The sequence below is a fragment of the Malania oleifera genome, chromosome 5, assembly GCF_029873635.1.
Source record: "Malania oleifera isolate guangnan ecotype guangnan chromosome 5, ASM2987363v1, whole genome shotgun sequence".
In the NCBI taxonomy this organism is placed as follows: Eukaryota; Viridiplantae; Streptophyta; class Magnoliopsida; order Santalales; family Ximeniaceae; genus Malania; species Malania oleifera.
In genome coordinates this window covers 112,110,735-112,131,223 of record NC_080421.1, presented here as the reverse complement: position 1 = coordinate 112,131,223, position 20,489 = coordinate 112,110,735, and the positions used below count along the sequence as shown (strand labels likewise).

General features: G+C 36.0%; 1 protein-coding gene across 1 annotated transcript; it reads left to right on the top strand.

Moving 5' to 3' along the window:
* Positions 1-15,275: 15,275 nt before the first annotated feature.
* On the top strand, positions 15,276-18,455 carry LOC131155500 (pentatricopeptide repeat-containing protein At3g16610-like). The gene has a single exon (XM_058108695.1). It carries the CDS (start codon positions 15,324-15,326, stop codon positions 17,568-17,570), a length of 2,247 nt encoding a protein of 748 aa, XP_057964678.1. The 5' UTR covers positions 15,276-15,323; the 3' UTR covers positions 17,571-18,455.
* Positions 18,456-20,489: the final 2,034 nt, after the last annotated feature.

The following is a 20,489-nucleotide window of genomic DNA, read 5'->3' as shown; positions in this document are numbered from 1 at the left end:
CGTGTATGCACTGTGTAAACTAGTACTGGACTGCATTTAACCGCATGTATGTTGTATCATGATAACACTCAAATGCCACACACCGATATAACCTATGTTCTTCCTTACTGAGAGGTGTCTCACCCCTACTGTACGTACATTTTTACAGGTCCTTCGAGTAACCGGAACTAGCGTCCTGGTGTGGGGAGCGTAGTGGCCGGTGTATTACGGTTAGCGCTTGGGTAAGTGCTAGGATTGTGTTTTGATGGGTTGCCATTTTGGGGTGTGTTGGGCACCTAGTTGTATGTTGTATGATAGAGTCTGTCTTTGCTCTTGTATAGACTCTGGTATGGTACTGCATATGTATATATAGAGTGACCTTTTTCCGCTGCGTATATGATTGTGTTTGGATGTGTTTAGGGTGCCTAGGAACCCTACGGGGTCGGACCCTCATCCTTTATACTGTATCCGTGGATGATTTGTATGATACAGGGACAGGTTAGGTTACATTTTCACCCTTGGGTCCCATTTCGAGGTTCGGGGCGTGACAAGACTGATCTTTTAAGGGACGGAAATGACCTGCCAATGGTGTATTTACAACCTTGGCGCTGCTCATGTTGAACCTCTGTAAAACATAGCTGATGTACTCTGACTGAGATAACTGCAACGTGCCTTATTGCTTATCTCTAGAGATCTGCATCCCAAGCATTTGCTTTGCAGGACCCAAGTCTTTCATATCAAATTCCTCTGATAGTTGCTGCTTCAATTTTCTGATCTCTTCTATATCTAATCCTACGACTAGCATATTATCATCATATAACAGAAGAATAATATAACTAGCACGATACCTTTTGAAATAGCAGCAGTGGTCCGCATTGCACTTCTGAAAATTGTTCCTTTACATACAGCTATCGAATTTCTTGTACCACTGTCTAGGAGCTTGTTTGAGACTATACAAACTCTTTTTCAATTTGCATACAAGATTTTATTACCTTTTTCTGAGAAACCTTCTGGCTATTGCATATAGATTTCCTCATCAAGATCACTATGAAGAAATGTTGTCTTCACGTCCAACTGTTCAAGATGTAAACCCTATGTGGCAACAATACTCAGATCTGATGGTTGTCAGATTCACAACTGGTGCAAAGATGTCAGTGTAGTCAATTCCTTCATTCTGCTTGAAGCCTTTAACTACCAACCCAGCCTTGTACCTCCTAGATCCATCATGTTCTTCTTTGATCTTGTAAACCCATTTGTTGTGAAGAGCCTTCTTACCATTGGGCAACTTAGCTAGTTCCCATGTTTTGTTGGAGTTAGACTTCATCTCGTCTTTCATTGCAAGCTCTCACTTGTTCTTATCTCTTTCCTGACATGCTTCATCATAGCATTCAGGTTCTCCTCCATATGTAAGAAGTAAATGGTTCATATACCTCTTATTTGGTACGTGCTGCCGAGAAGATCTCCTAAGCTCTCGTGCTGGAGTAGAAGGTGGTGGTGCAACGATCTGCTCCACTAGTTCCTCCACTTGAGGATTTTCGACATTTTGCTGTTGTGTCCCGACACATTCTGAGTGGACTAGTTCTAGTCTCTTCTTCTTTAGGGCACGGGTGTTTATCTGGAAACTAACCCTCTTCTCTTTCCCGACTATACAATACTCACACATGTCAATCTGAATTGACTGTAGACCACTCAATTTTTCCTTTGAGTGCATCACCCTAAGTCCATTCTCGCTCATATGATCGAGTCGTTGGTGTCAGATGTTGCTGTCGTCATTTTTTGTAGCAACTGAAATAGACATGGAGGCATTGGAGGTTAGAAAAAGTGTTCTGCTTTTCTTACCTCGCGCAATCGTTAGTACACCCTTTGAAACTTTCCATTCATCACCAATGAATTTCATCGTATATTCCTCATCTACTAGTCGACCAACTGAAATCAAATTCTTTCTCAGGTCTGGAATATATCTAATATCTTTCAACTTCTATACTGACCCGTTTATATTGATCTTCACAACTCCCTTGCCGGTTATGTCGCAAGATTGATCGTTGCCAAGATACACCTTACCAAAATTACCTAGTGTGTACTCCTCTAGGCAATTTCTGTAGCAAGTGGCATGAAATGAGGCTCCAGAGTCTAAGACCCAAGACCCTTGCTTGCTCTCCAAAGAGCAGATCAACAACTCATCATTTTCGAAATCAATATTTGCTTTTGTCTTTGCTCTCGTCTAGTATTCTTTCTTCTGACTTCTGCACTGGTTCTTGTAATGACCAGTTTTTCCACAGTTCTAGCACTCAATGACTTTTGTGCTCTGGGAACCTGTGTCCTGAGTACTTCTGGGATTTCTGGATTTAGACTGCTTAGGTCTAGATCTGTCGTGGTTGTTTGATCGTCCATGCCTGTTTCCTCTGCCTCGACTCTCCATGTTCAAGGCTGAACTCGAAGTGGATCTATGGTTTGACTGTATTCTGATTTCCTCCGTCAAAATCATGATGACGACCTCATTGTATACAAGTTTTGATTTTCCTATGGAGCTACTGATGGCAAAAACGACATCATTCCAACTTTTGGGCAACTGACTAAGAATCAGTAGGGCACGAATCTCATTATCAAACGTTATCCCCACTGAGGCGAGTTGATCCGAAAACTCGTTGAAATTATTCAAATGTTTCCTGAAACTTTCACCTGCAAACGTACTCATCATAAATAGTCTTTTCATGAGATGTACCTTGTTTGTGGCTGAAGGCTGCTCGTACATTTTAGAGAGCGCATCCATTAGAGACTTCGTGGATGTTATATACTTGATATTGAATGCTACAGACTTTGACAACGTCATTTTGATAGCTCCGAGGGCTTTTCGATCAAGCAACTCCCACTCGTCCTCGTTCATGGAAGTTGGCTTACCCTTCAATGGTAAGTGTAATTCTTTCTCAAACAAATAATCTTCTATCTACATCTTTCAAAAACCGAAATTGTTGCCATTGAACATTTCGATTTTTGAGCTTTTTCATTCGACATCTTGATTCGCTGATCTAGAAATAGAATTAGCTCAAATGGATAGCATAGTTGGATCCGAAACGATCGAAAACCCTAGAAATGGTTCAAGTCGCTCAAAAAAAGGACCCAAAACGACTCTGAAAAGTTCGGTCAAAGTTTAGGTCAAACCTAAGCAAACTTGGTCAACTTTGCTAACGTGGCAGCTGACGTGGCCAAGAATGCTGACGTGGCAATGGGGTCCACCTGCTGACGTGGTTGCTGCCGTGGCAGTGGGCCCGACTTACGTGGTCGATCCTGAGACAACGGGTCGAGGACCGATTCTCACGTTGATCCGATCTAAGAGAGTCTCCGGGTCAGGTCGGGTTGAGGTGGTCTGGGCGAGGAATACGTGTGCAATGCGTGCGGCGCGTAAGGGCACGTGTGTCTTCGTCCTAACTCCTTTCGAGCTCCGGATAGCACGGTTGGCTTTGTCTCGGCAAGCTGAATGTGATGGTGGCCTCAAAACTCAGTTTCGAGCCACTGGACAAAGCTCTGATTTCGAGATCACTTTCGATCTGGCTTTCTGCTCCAACTGGTCTCTGATACTAGTTGTTAGGACCCTGTGAGCAACCAAAAAATGTGACACCAGAAATTTAACGTGGTTCGGTTAATATCGACCTACGTCCACGGAGCACACACCAAAAATTCACTATTTGCCGAAAAATTACAACTCTCTCTTCCTCTCACTCTCTTCCTCCTCTCTTTCTACTCTCTGCTCTCTGAGCTTCTCTTGTGCCTCTCTTGTGTATATTACATTCCTTAGCTCTCTATTTATAGGGCTGATATTTAAATCACAATTAAATACATTAAATAACAAATTTGGGAGGTTTACAATCATGAGATAAATGGAGATAAATGATGGATAAATGTCCATTTTGCAACTCTCCTCACGTGTGTCTCCAGCTTAGCAGCTTTATCTCCTCACGCGTGTCCCCAGCTCAGCGTCTCTTAGCTCTAGTAACAACTAGGGGTGAGCAAACGGTCGGTTCGGCCAAATTCGGGTAATTAACCGAATTAATCGAAAAATTTGGTTAAATAAAAGCATTAACTGAACCGACCGAATTGGTCGTGGAAACCGAACCGGAACCGACCGAATTACCCGAACGGGTAATTCGGTTAACCGATTTTATTTAAAATTGATAATTATACAAAAAAAATTAAAAAACCAAATCCAGCTTAATTAAATACCTTATTTATTAATTTTATTAATAAAAATGATATTTTACCATAGAACAAAGAACCCAAAACAAGAAAAACGACGATAATAATAATAATAATAATAATAATAATAATAATAATAATAATAATAATAATAATAATAATAATAATAATGACGAGTATAATTTGGGAGGAGATAGTGATTAAGGATTTAATATCCTTGAATTTATCAAAAGAAATGATTCATGATCACAAAAATTTGCGGAAAAGGATTTATATATATATATTTCAAGAGGCTGACAGTTGCAAATGAAACCTTAGAAATTTCTTTCAAGAGGCAGGCAATTTTTGGCTGGATTATATAGAGTTCAAAAGATACTCTGAAAACTATATCCACCAATTGATTGAAGAGAGAATATGGTATAGAATATAATATCACTTTTTGGAAGATGATCTAATTCCTGGTCTGTAAAACTTGCATGTTAGCAGAGCTTTATTGTGGACTGCTCCTAGGATTGTCCATTTGACCAGACCAAGACAATCTTATGCACTTTTCTTTTAATAAAAATTATTAACTGTTTGACTAGTGGGGTATGATGCCAAATTTCATGCTCCCAGTGAAAGCCCTGGCACATAACCTCTTCACTCCTTCAAGACATCTCTGCCACTTACTACTACTACTACTACTACTTCTACTGCTACTATTATTATTGATACTGGCTTTTATCCTCTGCCCATGTATTGAAACTTGGATTTTTCACCATTAGTGCAAATTCCTCTTAGTACCATAGTGGTTGTTTGGCTTACAGGTAAAATCTCTTCTTTTGCAGCTCCTGCATCTCTACCTCTTTTAAATGACCAAAGGTGATAACTAGGTATGGCCAGATGAAGCTTCAAAGGACCTAGGAAAGTAAAAATACGCTCTTCACGGAACTGGTGAAATAGTGACATGAATAATGGAAACAAATAATCTGTATTTTGCACAAGTTTAGTTTCTACTAAAGGCAAATTAAGCAAGACAATCCCAGAATTCAATAGAAAAAAAAAAAAAAAAGTGGGGTGGAGTGAATTGGTTACCCACCGTCAGTTGAATTAAGAAACTCTTAATTTTGAAGAAAAAAAAAATCTATAATGACACCATCAGAGGCTCACAACTAGTCAGATGGGTGTCTTATCCCTATTTAGATAAAATATAATCAATGTAAAAATAGAAGTATAGAACCCTGTTTATATAAAATCTAATAAATGTAAAAATAAAATCATCTACATACCAAAACAATCTAGAAAATCTTCCTAAAAAAATATAATCACAGACCAAATATGAAATTTAAAAGTCTGCAGTGTCTACTTGGATTTGAGTCAAGAGTACAAAGTTCATAATATTATATTACAGACCAATGTAAATAGTTTGTGCAAAATAAAAATAAAAAACAAACATAAAATATAAATTGTTTCTAAAAAATTAAAATAAAAAACTAGGACTTCAATGCTTCATACATCAGTTGACAAATGACAGCTACAATTTCATGGCTTCTTGTATTAGAAACTCCCACTTTTCAGCTTCTTACATTGCAAAATACAAAGGACAATTTCTCTGCTTATTTCACCTGTAAGTCTGCAACAAACCAAAATAATGATTATTGATGGCATGTAATTTATATGACAAAACACTAAAGCATAATCTCAATATGAAAGTATGAAACCAACCCTTTGTCTTTCTTTGTTTGTCTTATTCACCAATTGTGGACTCCAATGCAACCTTTGACAACTCTAAAAAATTGTATAGAAGCACTCGTAAGTTGTAATAATTAATCATTCAATGAACAAATGAAAATTTTTGACAATATATAAATATAATATTACCTTTTTCTAGATTTTCAAGGTCATCTATGTCTTCTTCAACCTTAATTGGAGTATGTGAACCCCGAATCCAATCTTGTGTACAGATAAGAGCTTGAACAATTTTAGGAGTCAAAGAACTCCTAAAGGCATCGAGAACACGCCCCCCCTGTGCTAAAAGCAGACTCTGAAGCAACTGTAGAGATGGGTACTGCTAAAACATCACGAACCATATGTGAAAGGACGGGAAACCTTTGACTATTTAACCTCCACCACTCCAAAATATCAAAACCCTCCACGTCCTTTTCACAATCCTCCCCCAAATACCTATCCAACTCTGATTTATTATCTCCACCTCCAATTTGAGTCTTGTACTTTTGATACAAAACTTTGAACTTTCGTTCTGCTGCTTCACCTTGACCAGTGGAGCAAGTCAAGCTTGAAGTTTCACTTCTGTTTGATTCTTCATTTTTAGATTATGACAACTTTTTATACTCAGCAAACAATTCCATTGTTGTATCCTGAACCTTTTTCCCCACCAATAAACCTTTGTCGCCTTCATACATAGTAGAAAGAGCATATTGCACAAATCCCAACTTATATCTAGGGTCCAGAACAAATGCAACAAAAATCAACATATTCATTTTGTCAATGTTTCCCCAGTGCTTGTTGTATTTATCCTTCATTTTCATGCTCATTAAACTCAACTCTAGGTCATCACTATTTTCCCACTCTTTTAGAAGACAATCAATCCCACTAATTTCATCAAAAAAGGTATTACTTGTAATATACAAAGAACCTGAAACTCGTATAGTGAGTTAATAGAAGTGTTCCAAAAACATCACAAATTTTCTAACTTGTTCCCAATCAATACTACTTGGTATACCATCCCTAGTCTCAAGCTCAATTCTAAATGAAGGATCTTCATCCCTAAACCTTTCAAAAGCCATTTCATATCTTTGAGCTGTGTCTAGCATCAAATAAGTAGAATTCCATCGAGTGCTAACATCTAGGCATAACATCTTTTTGCATTCTACTTTTTCTACTTCTGTTCAACACTTGAAAATTTTCAACCTAGCAAGTGAATGCCTAACATATCTGACTGCGTCTCTAACACGAGCAAGCGAATCCCCCATTTCTTTCAAACCATCTTGCACAACTAGGTTAATTATATGTGCAATGCACCTCATGTGCAAGAATTTGCCTCCACAAATGTCTTTTCTCCAATTTGAAACTTTTCTTTTTATGTAGGCAATTGCAACATCATTTGAACTTGCATTATCTACAGTCATTGTAAACACATTATCAACTCCCCAGTCAAGCAAACACCTCTCAATGGCCATACCTATCTCTTCACCTTTATGACTATAAATTAGACAAAAGTTAAGGACCTTTTTGTTCAATTTCCAATCATTATCTATAAAGTGTGCAGTCAAACACATATAATTGACCTTTTGCAAAGAAGTCCATGTATCAGTTGTGAAACTAACCCTTCGAGAGGAGGTTTTCAAAAACTTTTTCAACTTCAACCTCTCTTCCATGTAAAGGTCATAACAATCCCTAAAAATTGTCCATCTTGATGGAATTCGAAACGAGGGCATGCAACTTTCATAAGATGTTTGAATCCCATATTCTTTACAAATTTAAAAGGCAATTCATCAACAGTAAGCATGTAAGATAATGCCTTTTGAATTGCCTCTTGGTCAAATTTCCAATTTGTAAGAGTTGCCTCTGAGCCCTCTGCATTTTTTAAGGCTGGTTGATAATTTAATTGTGTCTGTTTTGTTTCTTTAACATGTGGATTTTGTGCACATCTAACCATATGATATCTAAGTGTGCCCGTACCATTCTTTTTAGGATCAGCACAGTAATCAATATGACAATAATGACACTTACCCTTAATTTCACCAAACTCCGTCACAAATTTAGTGAAGTGATCCCACACTTCAGATCTTGGTCTCATTCTCTTCCTAACTTTTTCATTAGATTGAGTAGGAGGATTAGTAGCACTCTCACTTGTCAAACTGGGATTTGAAGGCTGATGTTGGGAATTAGCTTGCGTCATTATTGCATCTTTCAAGTTTGGCACCTCCACCTCTATAGGCAAGTCATTGCTCATTTTCCCTTTAATATCTAAAAAAAAAATAAAAAAGAAGGGTAAAGTCCATCATAGAAGAGTACTAATCCAATTTTTTTTTAAAAAATACTCTAATCACAACATAAAGCTTTCTTACCTTGAAAACTTTTACATAAAACAATATGCTTACCTATTGCATTCATATTCATAACTAAGCAAGCGGCAATCATATGCAGAAAGCTCAAAAAATGTGGTCCTGGGTTTCAATTATTAAAAATGCAAGCAATGAGCACGCATTGATCATCCCACTGAAATTTAATCGATGCATTTGTTGTGAATAACATTTTAATGAATAAATTTGTATCACTTATTTCTGGCTAAAAGAAAATAAAATTACAATACAACGTTTTTCCACAAAATAAAATGGAAGCAGACACTTGATAATGTTTCAATGGAATATGTTCTCATTGAACTTTCAAGATTTAAAATTTTCAAGCACTAAATAATGCATTCCAATAAAACTAACCAAGAACTAGGATAAATTTTCTCCAGATTTCACCTAATTTTCACGGCTCTAAGGTGGTGTTTGGGAGCATGCATTAAATATTTTGAAGCTGAATTCGTTAAGAAACACAAAACCAAATTTGTTGAATAATCTGAAGATCCTAACTATTTACATTGAAATTGAAATACTCATCCTAAATGCAAAATCAACTTCAAAGACAAATCATATTTTCTATTCTAAACCTTCTAATAATTTCTACCGGAAATTATAAATGAAGCAGCAAAAATGTTGATAAATGCAAACCCAAAAAACGCACATAAATATAATAACAAAAGTGGAAGAAGAAGAAGAAGAAGAGGAGGAGGAGGAGAAGGAGAAGAGGAAGACTTACTGCCACTGGGGTCCGGCTTTGCACGGTGAGGCCGCGAGGTGGTGGCTGAGACTGAGAGTCCAAGATGTTGAGGACCGAGACGAGAGGCTCCAGAGGTGGTCCGACCGTCCGATGACTCCGATGGAGAGGCAGGAGAGTTGCGGGCTGCAGGCGTGCGCCGTGCGGGGCAGATCGGCACTCGGCACTCGGCAGAGCACAAAGAAACTAAGGAACAGAGGAAGCGATGCTGCGATAAACCCTAACTCTAATCCCCAATGACCCACTGTGAGTCTGTGAGAGTGTGAGTCTGTGTGACTGTGAGTGTGAGTGAATTGAGTTACTGAGCGAAGGCACGGAGGCTTGGAGCCTTTTTTTCCCACCAGGCCCAGGCCCCAAGCCCGAGTCACACGCCCGCCCCGCCCAGGCCGCCCTATTATTAATATATTATAAGGTATATTAAAATTTTGGTTAATCGGTTAACCGATATTTTTTTAACCGTTAACCGAATCGAACCCGATTAACCGATAGTTTATAAAATTTTAACCAAACAGACCGAACTGCATTTTTCACCCGAACCGAACCGGCCAATTTCGGCCGGTTAATTCGGTTTTCACCGAATTATGCTCACCCCTGGTAACAACAGGTCAGCCTGCCAAGCCAGGAGAGCATATAGGGTGGTCTCGGTGGTGTTGTCAATTAGTCAAGAGTAAACCTGCAAGACTAGAAAAATTTAGAAAAAAGATGGATAAATTGGTTCTAGGTATTATGAATACAGGATAGTTATTAAAAGAAGTTAAGAATAAACAAGATGAATCATCAAACAAAAGATCAGATAAGAAAGAATTACAAATCTCTCTTGGAAAGATTGAAAGAAGACTTGCAAATTGGAATGGTAAGGATATACCAAATCAAGATTCAAATAAAATTTTGGAAAATGTCTAGAACAGAAAGTCAAATTATATAACAAAGAGGATTAATAGAAAATAATGAAGAATATTTTATCAAATTTATTAACAAATCAATCTCTTTAATTACAAATGAAGCAAGACAACAAAAGAGACTTTTAGATATAGATGATCTAGAGTCCCTTAGGTCAAAATATGATAGAATTCATATTGGGATGGTTCAAATAGGACTATTCCCTCTCACAAGAGCCGGATTAAATAAACCAGTCTGTGTCATACTTTGTAATGTCAGGCATCATGAATTCAATGATTCCTTATTAGGAATGTTAGAATCAAATATTGCAGAAGGTCCAATATATTTTGAATGTTATCCAAATATAAAAGCAAATATTCAAGATAAATCATTATACAAACTTTTAACTCTTGATATTCAAACTAAAGGTTATGATATGGATTCAAGAAGTTCAAACCTTGAAATGATTTATCGAGTTTATTACAAAGCTACAACTTCAACAGTTCTCCCAAATTCTCTTCAAACTAGTGAAAAAGGTGAAACAATCATGCTTCAAGCAAACTTTAATAGACAATCATTTGTATCTCACCCCAAGAAACTTCTATGGCATGAGATTCAAGCTGGGGGAGATTGGGAATTCAATAATCTGAACTAAACTGATCATGAAATTATTCCAAATATTCAAAGAACAGTTGCTACAAAAGTTATTCAAGATGAAAGTGGAAATGTTAAAGTTAATTTTCAATCATTATTAACAAAAAGTAAAAGTTTTGGTCAATCTTCAAGACAACCAATTGACTTAGGATGAAAAAGTATCTCAAGCCTTTATACATATACAAAACCAAGCAAAAAACTTCAAATTAAAAGGAATTGATTTTGGTCCAGAAATACCGCAAGGATACTATCAAGAAATTTCTGAATCAAACTCTCCAACAGAATCTCAAATTCTAACTGAAAATCAAAGAGAAATTCTAAAGGAAGAATATCAAAGAAAAAATATGATGACTATAAGCAAGACTTTTGAACCAGATATGGAAAAAATTAGAAGAGATTACAAGCATGAACTTAATAAAGATAATAGAGACAAATTTTTTGAAGAATACAATAAAAAAGAAAGAGAAATAATTAAAGATGAATGGTTTAAAGAAATGCAAAGATTAAGAAGAAATATTCCATTTTACAATTTTGTTAAACAAAAACAATCAGTTAATGTTATTCATGATTGCAAGAAAAACTGGAAATTAATGGACAACAATCTTATTACATCAACACATCCTCCAGAAAACTCTTTCAAAATCAATTATAAAGGAACAGAAGTCATTGCATCACCATCAAAGAAGTTAAAGAAAATACAGAAATAGATCAATTAATCAGTCAAAGCAACTATACAAATCAAATGCTTCAAACAATGGCTAATCAATCTACAAGAATTGAAAATCATTTAGAATATCTTTCAGAAATCAAGACCAATAGCACTTATGAAATAGGAGAGACTAGCAAAACAAAACCCAAATTAGAAGAACCGATACCAATTAATACTTTAGACAAAAGATTAAAAAATTATAAGTTCGAAAAACAAAATGAATTACTTACTCAAAAAATAGATGAACTCATCAATAAAACTACAAACTTAAAGATTAATATGCTATCAAAAGAAGAAGCCATTAATACTTTAGAGTCAAACTTCAGAAGTAATGAAGACTTTGAAGTTAACAAAATCAGAAATTGGAAAAATCAAAGCCAAAGGACTTATTACAAAAAACCAACACCGCCAAGCCTCTTATTTGAAGAGTCAAACGATATGTTACCTTAGAAAATCTTTCAAGGTAATGAAATTCATGAATGGAGAATTGATGGTCTGCCAGAACATCAAGTCCATGCCTTCATCAAATGTTTATTGCAGCAACAACCTTTAGGCTTCATTCACTAACAGTAAGTGAAGGACAAATTGTTGCCCTAATAACTCACGAATTCATAGGAACCCTCAAAGAATGGTGGGATCATTATCTCACCACTCATGAGAAATATCAAATAATGGAAACCAAAAAAATCAAAGAAGAAAATGGAATACAAACTCAAGAAAGTGATGATGTCGCAGCACTCATTTGGGCAATTTTTAGACAATTCATTGGAGATGCAAGTAGTCAACATGAGAAGAGTAGTGTCATACTTTTAAATCTTACATGTCCAAAATTATCAGATTTTCAATGGTATAAAGATATCTTTATTGCAAAAATAATCAGCAGACCAGATGGAAGGTCTGGATTCTAGAAAGAAAAATTCATAAGTGGTAAACCAAAATTATTTGCTCAAAAAGTTAGAGATCGAGTCAAAGAAACTTTAGGATCAAATTATGAATCAATCACTTATGGTCAAATTGTTTGCGTCATCAATCATGAAGGATTAAAACTTTGTAATGAGTTAAAAATTCAATCTCAAAAGAAAAATGAGTTTAAAAAGAATAGAGGAGAATCAGGAGATTTCTATGCTCAGTATGGGTACGAAAGAATTAAGGCACCTTCCAAAAAGCATCATAAAAAACAAACATATAAAAAATACAAACCATCAAAAGGTTATTACAAAAATATGATAAAAACTATTATAAGAAGAGAAGGAGAAATTATGAGAAAACTTCAAAGCCACAAAATAAAGACAAAAGTCAAAAATAGACAAGGGTCAAAAAACTTATTTCAAATGTGGAAAAAGAGGTCATTATGCAAGGGACTATAGGGTTAAGCAAGAAATTAAAGAAATGAATATTGGAAATAAGGTCAAAAAACAAATGCTAAATTTAATCATCAGTAGTGGATCAGATGACTCTGAAACCACATCATTTTCAGAAATAGAAGAAGAATTTATAAATGAAATTCAATCAAGTGCAAGTCTTGAAACTTCTTCAAGTAAAGAAATGTCCTCCGGAAAATCATGTCAAGAAGATATTGGATTTTGTATGTGCAATAAATGCTCAAAATCAATTAATGTAATTTCAAAAGAAAATGAAATCATCTTCTTAATGATCGAACATATTAATGATCCAGAGATAAAAACAAATATTTACATCAATTAAAAAGAAATCTAGAAAAAGATAAAACTCCAAAAATTAACAAAGGATTTGATATAAATGAAATTATTAATAGATATAAAAATAAAGAATTCAAATCAAGCAAAGAACCAAGTATTCAAGATTTACAAAGAGAAATAAATCAAACCAAAGAAGAAATTAAATCAATAAAAGAACAAAATGAAAAATTTAAGCAAAATATGGGTCAATTACAGTCAAGAATAGATAAAATTGATGCAAAAGGAAAATCGAAAATAGAAGAAATAATTGATTCTGTAGGGGAAGAAGAATTTCAATATCAAGTTGACCAAGGAAAGGAGATATTCCTCAGATTTTTATCAAAAATCAATATTCATAAATGGTATTCAGAGATTAAGATTATAATCAATAAATCATTTGTTCTTAAAGCTCGCGCCTTGTTAGATACAAGAGCCGATATGAATTGCATTCAAGGACTTATCCCAACTTATTATTATGAAAAAACAAAGATGCAACTATATAATACAACTAATTCAACCTTAAAAATTCAATACAAAATTTCGGATGTCTATGTTTGTAATCAAGAAATCTATCTCAAAACCTCATTTGTACTTGTAAAAAATATGCAGTAAAAAATTATTCTTCGAACACCATTTTTTACAATGATTTATCCTTTCAAAGTTGATGAAGTGGGAATTCATACATCAATCGGTGGGCAAAATATTTCATTTAAATTTATAGATAAAATGCAAGAAAAGGAAGTAAATACCTTAAAAGACTTAGCCATTAGTAGAATTAATCTTATTCAAAATAAAAGAAAACATAAAAAGTCCTTATCAAGAGAAATTCATCATAAAAGGATAGAAGAACAAATTCAAAATTCAGAGGTCAAAACTCAAATTGATTTATTCAAAGAAAAACTTGAAAAGGAAGTCTGTTCAAATTTACCAAATGCCTTTTGGAAAAGAAAGAAACATTCTGTTAAATTACCTTATACAAAAGATTTTACAAGGATAAAATTCTTACAAAAGCAAGGCCCATACAAATGAACAAAGAGCTTCTTGAGTATTGTAAACAAAAAAATACAAGATCTGCTTAATAAAGGGTTAATACGGAAAAGTAAATCTCCCTAGAGTTGTGCAGCCTTCTATGTTTAGAACCAAGTTAAAATAGAAAGGGGAGCACCTAGACATGTTATCAATTACAAACCTTTAAATAAGGCATTACAATGGATTAGGTATCCAATACCTAATAAGAAAGATCTACTCAATAGACTAAAGACGACTTCAATCTATTCAAAATTTAACATGAAGTCAGGGTTTTGGCAAATACAAAGTGCAGAAGAAGATAAATATAAAACAGCGTTTACAGTACCATTTGGACATTACGAATGGAACGTAATGCCCTTTGGGCTAAAAAATGCACCTTTGGAATTTCAAAATATTATGAATGAAATTTTCAATACCTATACAAAATTTACAATTATATACATTGACGATGTCCTTGTATACTTTGAATCAATAAGTCAACATTTCAAGCATCTTAACATCTTTTATAATATTGTCAAAAGAAATGGATTAGTTGTTTCTCAACCAAAAATCAAATTATTTTTAAACTAATCTTTGATTTTTAGGTCAGCAGATTTAAAAAAATAAAATCACTCCAATACAAAGATCATTAGAATTTGCAGAAAAATTTCCTAATAAAATCAGAGACAAAAATCAATTACAAAGATTTTTATGATGTCTCAATTATGTTATAGATTTCATCCCAAATATAAAGATTTTAATCAAACCATTATTCAAAAGACTCGAGAAAAATCCTCCTACATGGTCAGATGAGTATACCCAAATTGTTATCAAGGTTAAGGCTTTAGTTAAGACTCTTCCCTGTCTTAATCTTCCAGATCCTAAAACTTTCATGATAGTTGAGACTGATGCCTCTGATGCTGGATTCAGGGGTATTTTTAAGTAAAGAGTCGATTCAAAAGAAACATTAGTTAGATTTCACTCAGGAACTGGTCAACACAACAAATATATGAACACATAAACAAACATATATTCTATAATTTATCCATCACTGATTTTTTTATTTTGTGCATTTAAACCAGAATTGTAATCAATCATGAGATTTATCACATTTATATTTAGGAGAGAATTATTATATTCATTATTATTTGAAACTTTCACTTAGGAGTTCAAAGAGTGAGTAGCTTTGAGAGGAATTTTTGTGAGGGACAAAGATAGGCACAAATATTTATGTATCATTACTTTCAGATTTTATTAAAAAAGAAAAAAAAAATCAATGAGAATGACTTGTAAATTAGTGCCCGCTAAAACAACAGAGTGAGAGGCTGTTGAAGGCTAGAAGCAGAGCCGATGAACGAAGGTATGAAGAAAAAAAAAAAATGCCGTCCATAGCCAGGCTGTCCATACCTGCAAACGCATCTACTGCCGTAGCTGAACAATCACTTCGGACACTACCATTCCTACTCAACAAACCCACTTCACCTTTTCTCCAAACTAACCAAGCCATTCAATTCACCAACCTATTCTCTCGCCTCAAGTCGCCACCCCATCTGCTTGAAGCCAGAAGATTGCACGCTCTTCTTCTCCTCGGTGGCTTCTTCCACCCCAGTTGCTCTGATAGAGTTTTGGGTTCGCAGCTCGTGAACGTCTATGCCAATTTCGGCTGTATCTGGGAAGCTCTTCTCGTCTTCAATAGACTGCCCCAGAGGAGTAACATTGCTTGGAATGCCGTACTCAGAGGTTTGGTTAACCTCGATAGGTTCTCAGAAGCAATTGAGTTCTATCACTTGATGCTTAGGGAAGGCATAATTCCTGACAACTACACATACCCACTTGTTCTCAAGGCTTGCTCTGGGTTATCCGCACTCGAAGAAGGAAGAGAGGTTCTAGAATTAATGCAGTTGACTGAGGCTTTCCATAATGTCAAGCACAATAAATATGTTGAATGCGCTCTGATTGACATGTTTGCAAAATGTGGCAGCTTAATCGAAGCGCGGAAAGTGTTTGATGAAATGCCCATCAGAGATTTAGCATCTTGGAGTGCAATGATCTGTGGAGCCGTGCAGAGTGGGCAATGGGTTGAAGCATTGTGCCTGTTTAGGAGGATGATATTAGAAGGGCTACAGCCTGATTCAGTCGTTTTGGCAACTGTGCTTCCAGCATGTGGTGGATTGGAGGTTAAGCAAATGGGGATGGCCGTGCAGGGCTGCATCATAAGGGGTGGCTTCGAGAGTGATTTGTACGTTTTGAATGCCTTAATAGATATGTACTGTAAATGTGGAGACACCAGTGAAGCTTATGGCATGTTTTGCACTATTGTGTATAAGGACGTGGTCTCATGGAGTACTATGATTTCCGGTTATGCGCAGAACTGCCAATACGTCAAGAGTTTTGACCTTTTTCTGGAGATGAGGAACTCCGAGACAAAAATCAATGCAGTTATCGTGGCAAGTGTTGTTCCTGCATTTGCCAAGCTCAAATTGTTGAAACAAGGGAAAGAGGTACACAGTTTTGTTCTAAAACAAGGGTTTGAGTCCGACGTTGTTGTGGGAAGTGCGTTAATTGATATGTATGCTAGCTGTGGTTCGAAGAAAGAAGCAGAATACATTTTTGAAATCATGTTTGATAAGGAGATCACAATATGGAACTCGATGATTGTAGGGCATACTTTAAATGGTGATGTTGATAAAGCGTTTAAGGTCTTCCAAAGAATCTGGGGATCAAAATTGAAGCCGAATTATGTAACTTTGGTGAGCATTCTCCCTTTATGCACAAGGATGGGGACTCTTACATGGGGGAAGGAAATTCATGCTTATGCAACTAGAAGCGGTATGGGGACCGTAGTTTCTGTTGGAAATTGTCTAATAGACATGTACTGCAAATGTGGCCATCTGGAACTTGGAATAAAGGTCTTTGATCAAATGATGAAAAAGAATATTGTGACATATAACACAATAATCTCTGCCCATGGGATTCATGGACTTGTGGAAGAAGCCTTTTCATTCTTTGAATGGATGAAGGAGGCAAGAATTAGACCTAATAAAGTCACATTTGTAGCCCTCTTGTCAGCTTGTAGTCATGCTGGTCTAATTGAAAAAGGCTGGTTTTTCTACAATTCTATGGTAGATTATTATGGCATACTGCCTGAAATGGAACACTACTCATGCATGGTGGATCTTCTTGGAAGGGCAGGGCGCCTTGATGATGCATGTTATTTTATTAGAAAGATGCCTATGGAGCCAGACATTAATGTTCTGGGAAGCTTACTGGGCTCTTGCAGGGTTTATAACAAGGTGGAGCTTGCTGGGCTCATTCAGGACAAAATTTCCCAGGAGGGTCTTAAAGATTCAGGTTTTTATGTTCTTTTATCCAATATATATGCCTCCATTAAGAGATGGGAAGATGCACGGACGGTCAGAACAGGGATAAAAGAACAGGGCTTGATCAAGAAACCGGGGTATAGCTGGATTCAACTAGGTTGCCGCACCCACCTGTTCCATGCTTTTGAGAGAATGCATCCGGAAATTAATAAGATAAAAGAAATTCTGGAGAGCTTGTTGTTTGAAATGAAGCGCAAGGGTTATATTTCAGACTCTAGTTTAGTCTCTGGTAACTTATCAAAGTGATGAAGGTGGACTAATTTTTTTGATTGTTGCTGGAAATCTCAGCTCAAGTTACCATTAGTAACAGGTAATTTGGGATGTTATATCTCAACCTCTGGCAGAGCAAAAGTTGATTGGCTGGCTGTTTACTATACCAGTGGACATACATCAAATGCAAGTCTATAATTAATGGAACATCTGGGAATCAACCAGGCAGGAAACATGTGGCACACAAATACCTCGTAGTGCCAAGTGCCAACCACCATCCCCTTTGTTTTTCTACCATATTGTCACCTGCTGTTTGGTCTTGCTTATTCTGAGTACAGGAGTGATGGAGGAGGCAAAATGTCTGAATATTGCCCTACCATGTAAGCTCAGAAAATAATAGGCTGGATACCAAACAGGGCCTTACAAAGATACTTACACAGTTTGAGGACATCCAACTTCACCATATCAATTCTTTCATTTGAGGTCATCCTCAGGTTCAGGTTGAACAATGTCGCGTTTGAAATGATTTTACAGGACACAGGTTATACAATTTATACCAAATGGACACTTAAATGGTTTTCATCAATATTTGCCATCAGCAGAGACGATAGTCATCTCGAACAATATTGGTCTTCCCTCTCAGTTTCTATTTGGTTGGATAGGAACACAAGGATCCAAGTTTCCCTCTTCTTGATAATTAGGTGTCTTTTCACTTCTAATCTTAGGTCAACTGACAAAATATGTGCCGCCAGTGGTTGTATATATTGCCTTGTATATTTAGAAACATTTGACTGAAAAAACAAAATGAAAAAGTTGTTGGCTATAGATGTATGCCCTTGTATGTGAGATGGATGATGTTGGAAAATCTTTTGTGTGCACTGCATTGTCTCCTTCAGTTAAACAGTGCAAGGTTGATTGTCACCTGGAATCTGTAAAAAAATCTTGAAAATTTTTAAGGGCAAAGAGTTACTGTAAAAAACTCACCAGTCAAGTGTATTAGTCCTTCCATGAACAAATACATTGCTCCAAAACCAGTGACAGTAGATTTGATTACTTCTTTGTCCATGAAGCAGGTTGTTGAGAACCATCTTTTACTTGACGAATGCAGGTGTTTAAACAAGTTCAATAAATTGGCCTAGCTAGAATTAAAGCAAAAGCAGTGAAGAATGAAATCCAGCAAACCCACAAAGAAGATTAAAAATTTTTATTTAAAATTTACAAAAAAGAACATCGAAAAAAGACATACAAGCAATTTTTTGTTTAAAGAGGTCAAATTAAGAAGGTTAATTTGATTCTCTGAAGTTAATTCTTCTGGAGGCATGTAGTGCCAAATGTACAGAAGATTGATTGTAATGAATTAAGAAGCATGTGCTCTCTTTTTTTTATCTCTTTTGCTGTCCTTTCAACTTTCAACACTCCACCATTTCCTTTGAAGAAAGGACCATAGCATGCAGTGTTGGTGTAGAGACCCAGAAATATAACAAATAAAAATGATAAAGGAAAAAGGGAAAAGGGAAAAGGAAAGGGAAGAGAAACAAATTTAAAAAGGGGCAGTAGCAGGGACTCGTCATAGAACCCATTGTCTTCATCGACGAACGTCCTTCTTGGTTTAGTCGAGGAGTATACGTGTCTCGTCGACGAGAAGATATCGAGAGCAGAGAAGTTCAGGCCATTAAGGGTTCGTTGAGGAACCCATTATCTTTGTCGATGAACGGCCTTCTGTGACTCGTCGACGAACCCTTTCTTCGTCGATGTCTTCGTCGACGAACGCCCTTATATGGTTCGTCAAAGAGTACACATGTCTCGTCGATGAAGACACGTGGCTAGCAATCTATATATAGCCAAAAATCAGATTTTTCAGCGAGAAACTCCACTCTCTTTTTTCTCTCTCACTAGATTTGGCTCCTCCCCCTTCTCTCTTCGATTTCGGCTCCATTTTAGCACGTTTCGACGATAAGAAGTTACCACGATTATCTAAGGGCGATTCTCTTCAAGTTGACCAAAGCGAATTGTTGATTTGAAGTCCATGGGCACCACTCCAAAATCAGGGTAAGTGAGTTATTTTAGAGTTTAAATGATTATTTGGGTTATGTGGACCCAGGGAATGTGCTAGATGATAAATATATTGGGGTTGAGTTGATTGAATTGGGGATAATGCAATTTCAGGGTTTGGAGTTCTGAACGATGCGGGCGTGGTTTAGGGTTTTTTAGCAGGTTTTTCAAGGAACAGGTAAGGGGATAGATTAAGTCAGGTATTTTTAGAAAATTAATTATTGAATATACAATATTTGATTTAGAAATTTATATATGGTTTAGTATAGTTTTTTGGAAATACTGATGTTGAACTGAGGAAACCTTGAAAACAAGTTTAATATTATTTTGTCAGTAAAATATGTTTTCCCAGTCAGTTAATATATCATAGTGTAGTACTCACTTATGTGTGGCATGAGTATAAATTTTACTGTAAATAATGATATGTCAAAATATGTATGATTTCATAGAACAAACATGATTTGACAACAATTTTTAGAAAAACTATAAACAGAACAAAAATTATATTTTCAGTATATTGTGATATTCAGCCGGTGCAGATGTCGTGATATGTCAGCCAGCACAGATGCCGTGATATTTCAACCGGCACAGATGCCGTGACTAGATATGTTATATCAGTTATTTAGGAAATATTATCATTACAGATGTTATATAGAATTATGAAACAGTTATATAACAGTATTAAGAAGTATATTATATGATAGTAGAACTCGGATGACTTAGTTTAGATTCAGAGTACAATACCGTAGCTATCAGTTCAGGTAGTGCTACCACACATCTCAAATAAAGTGTGGGAGTTGAATAGTCGATTGAGCTCAAAGTAGTGTGCCCCCTTGGCAGTCCAGACCAGGCTGGATAGGTCAATCATACTTATCGTTTTTAGTTAAAGAATACAATTTAATA

Excerpts from the sequence above, each read along its gene's own strand:
- LOC131155500 (XM_058108695.1), top strand. The coding sequence starts at position 15,324 with ATGCCGTCCATAGCCAGGCTGTCCATACCTGCAAACGCATCTACTGCC.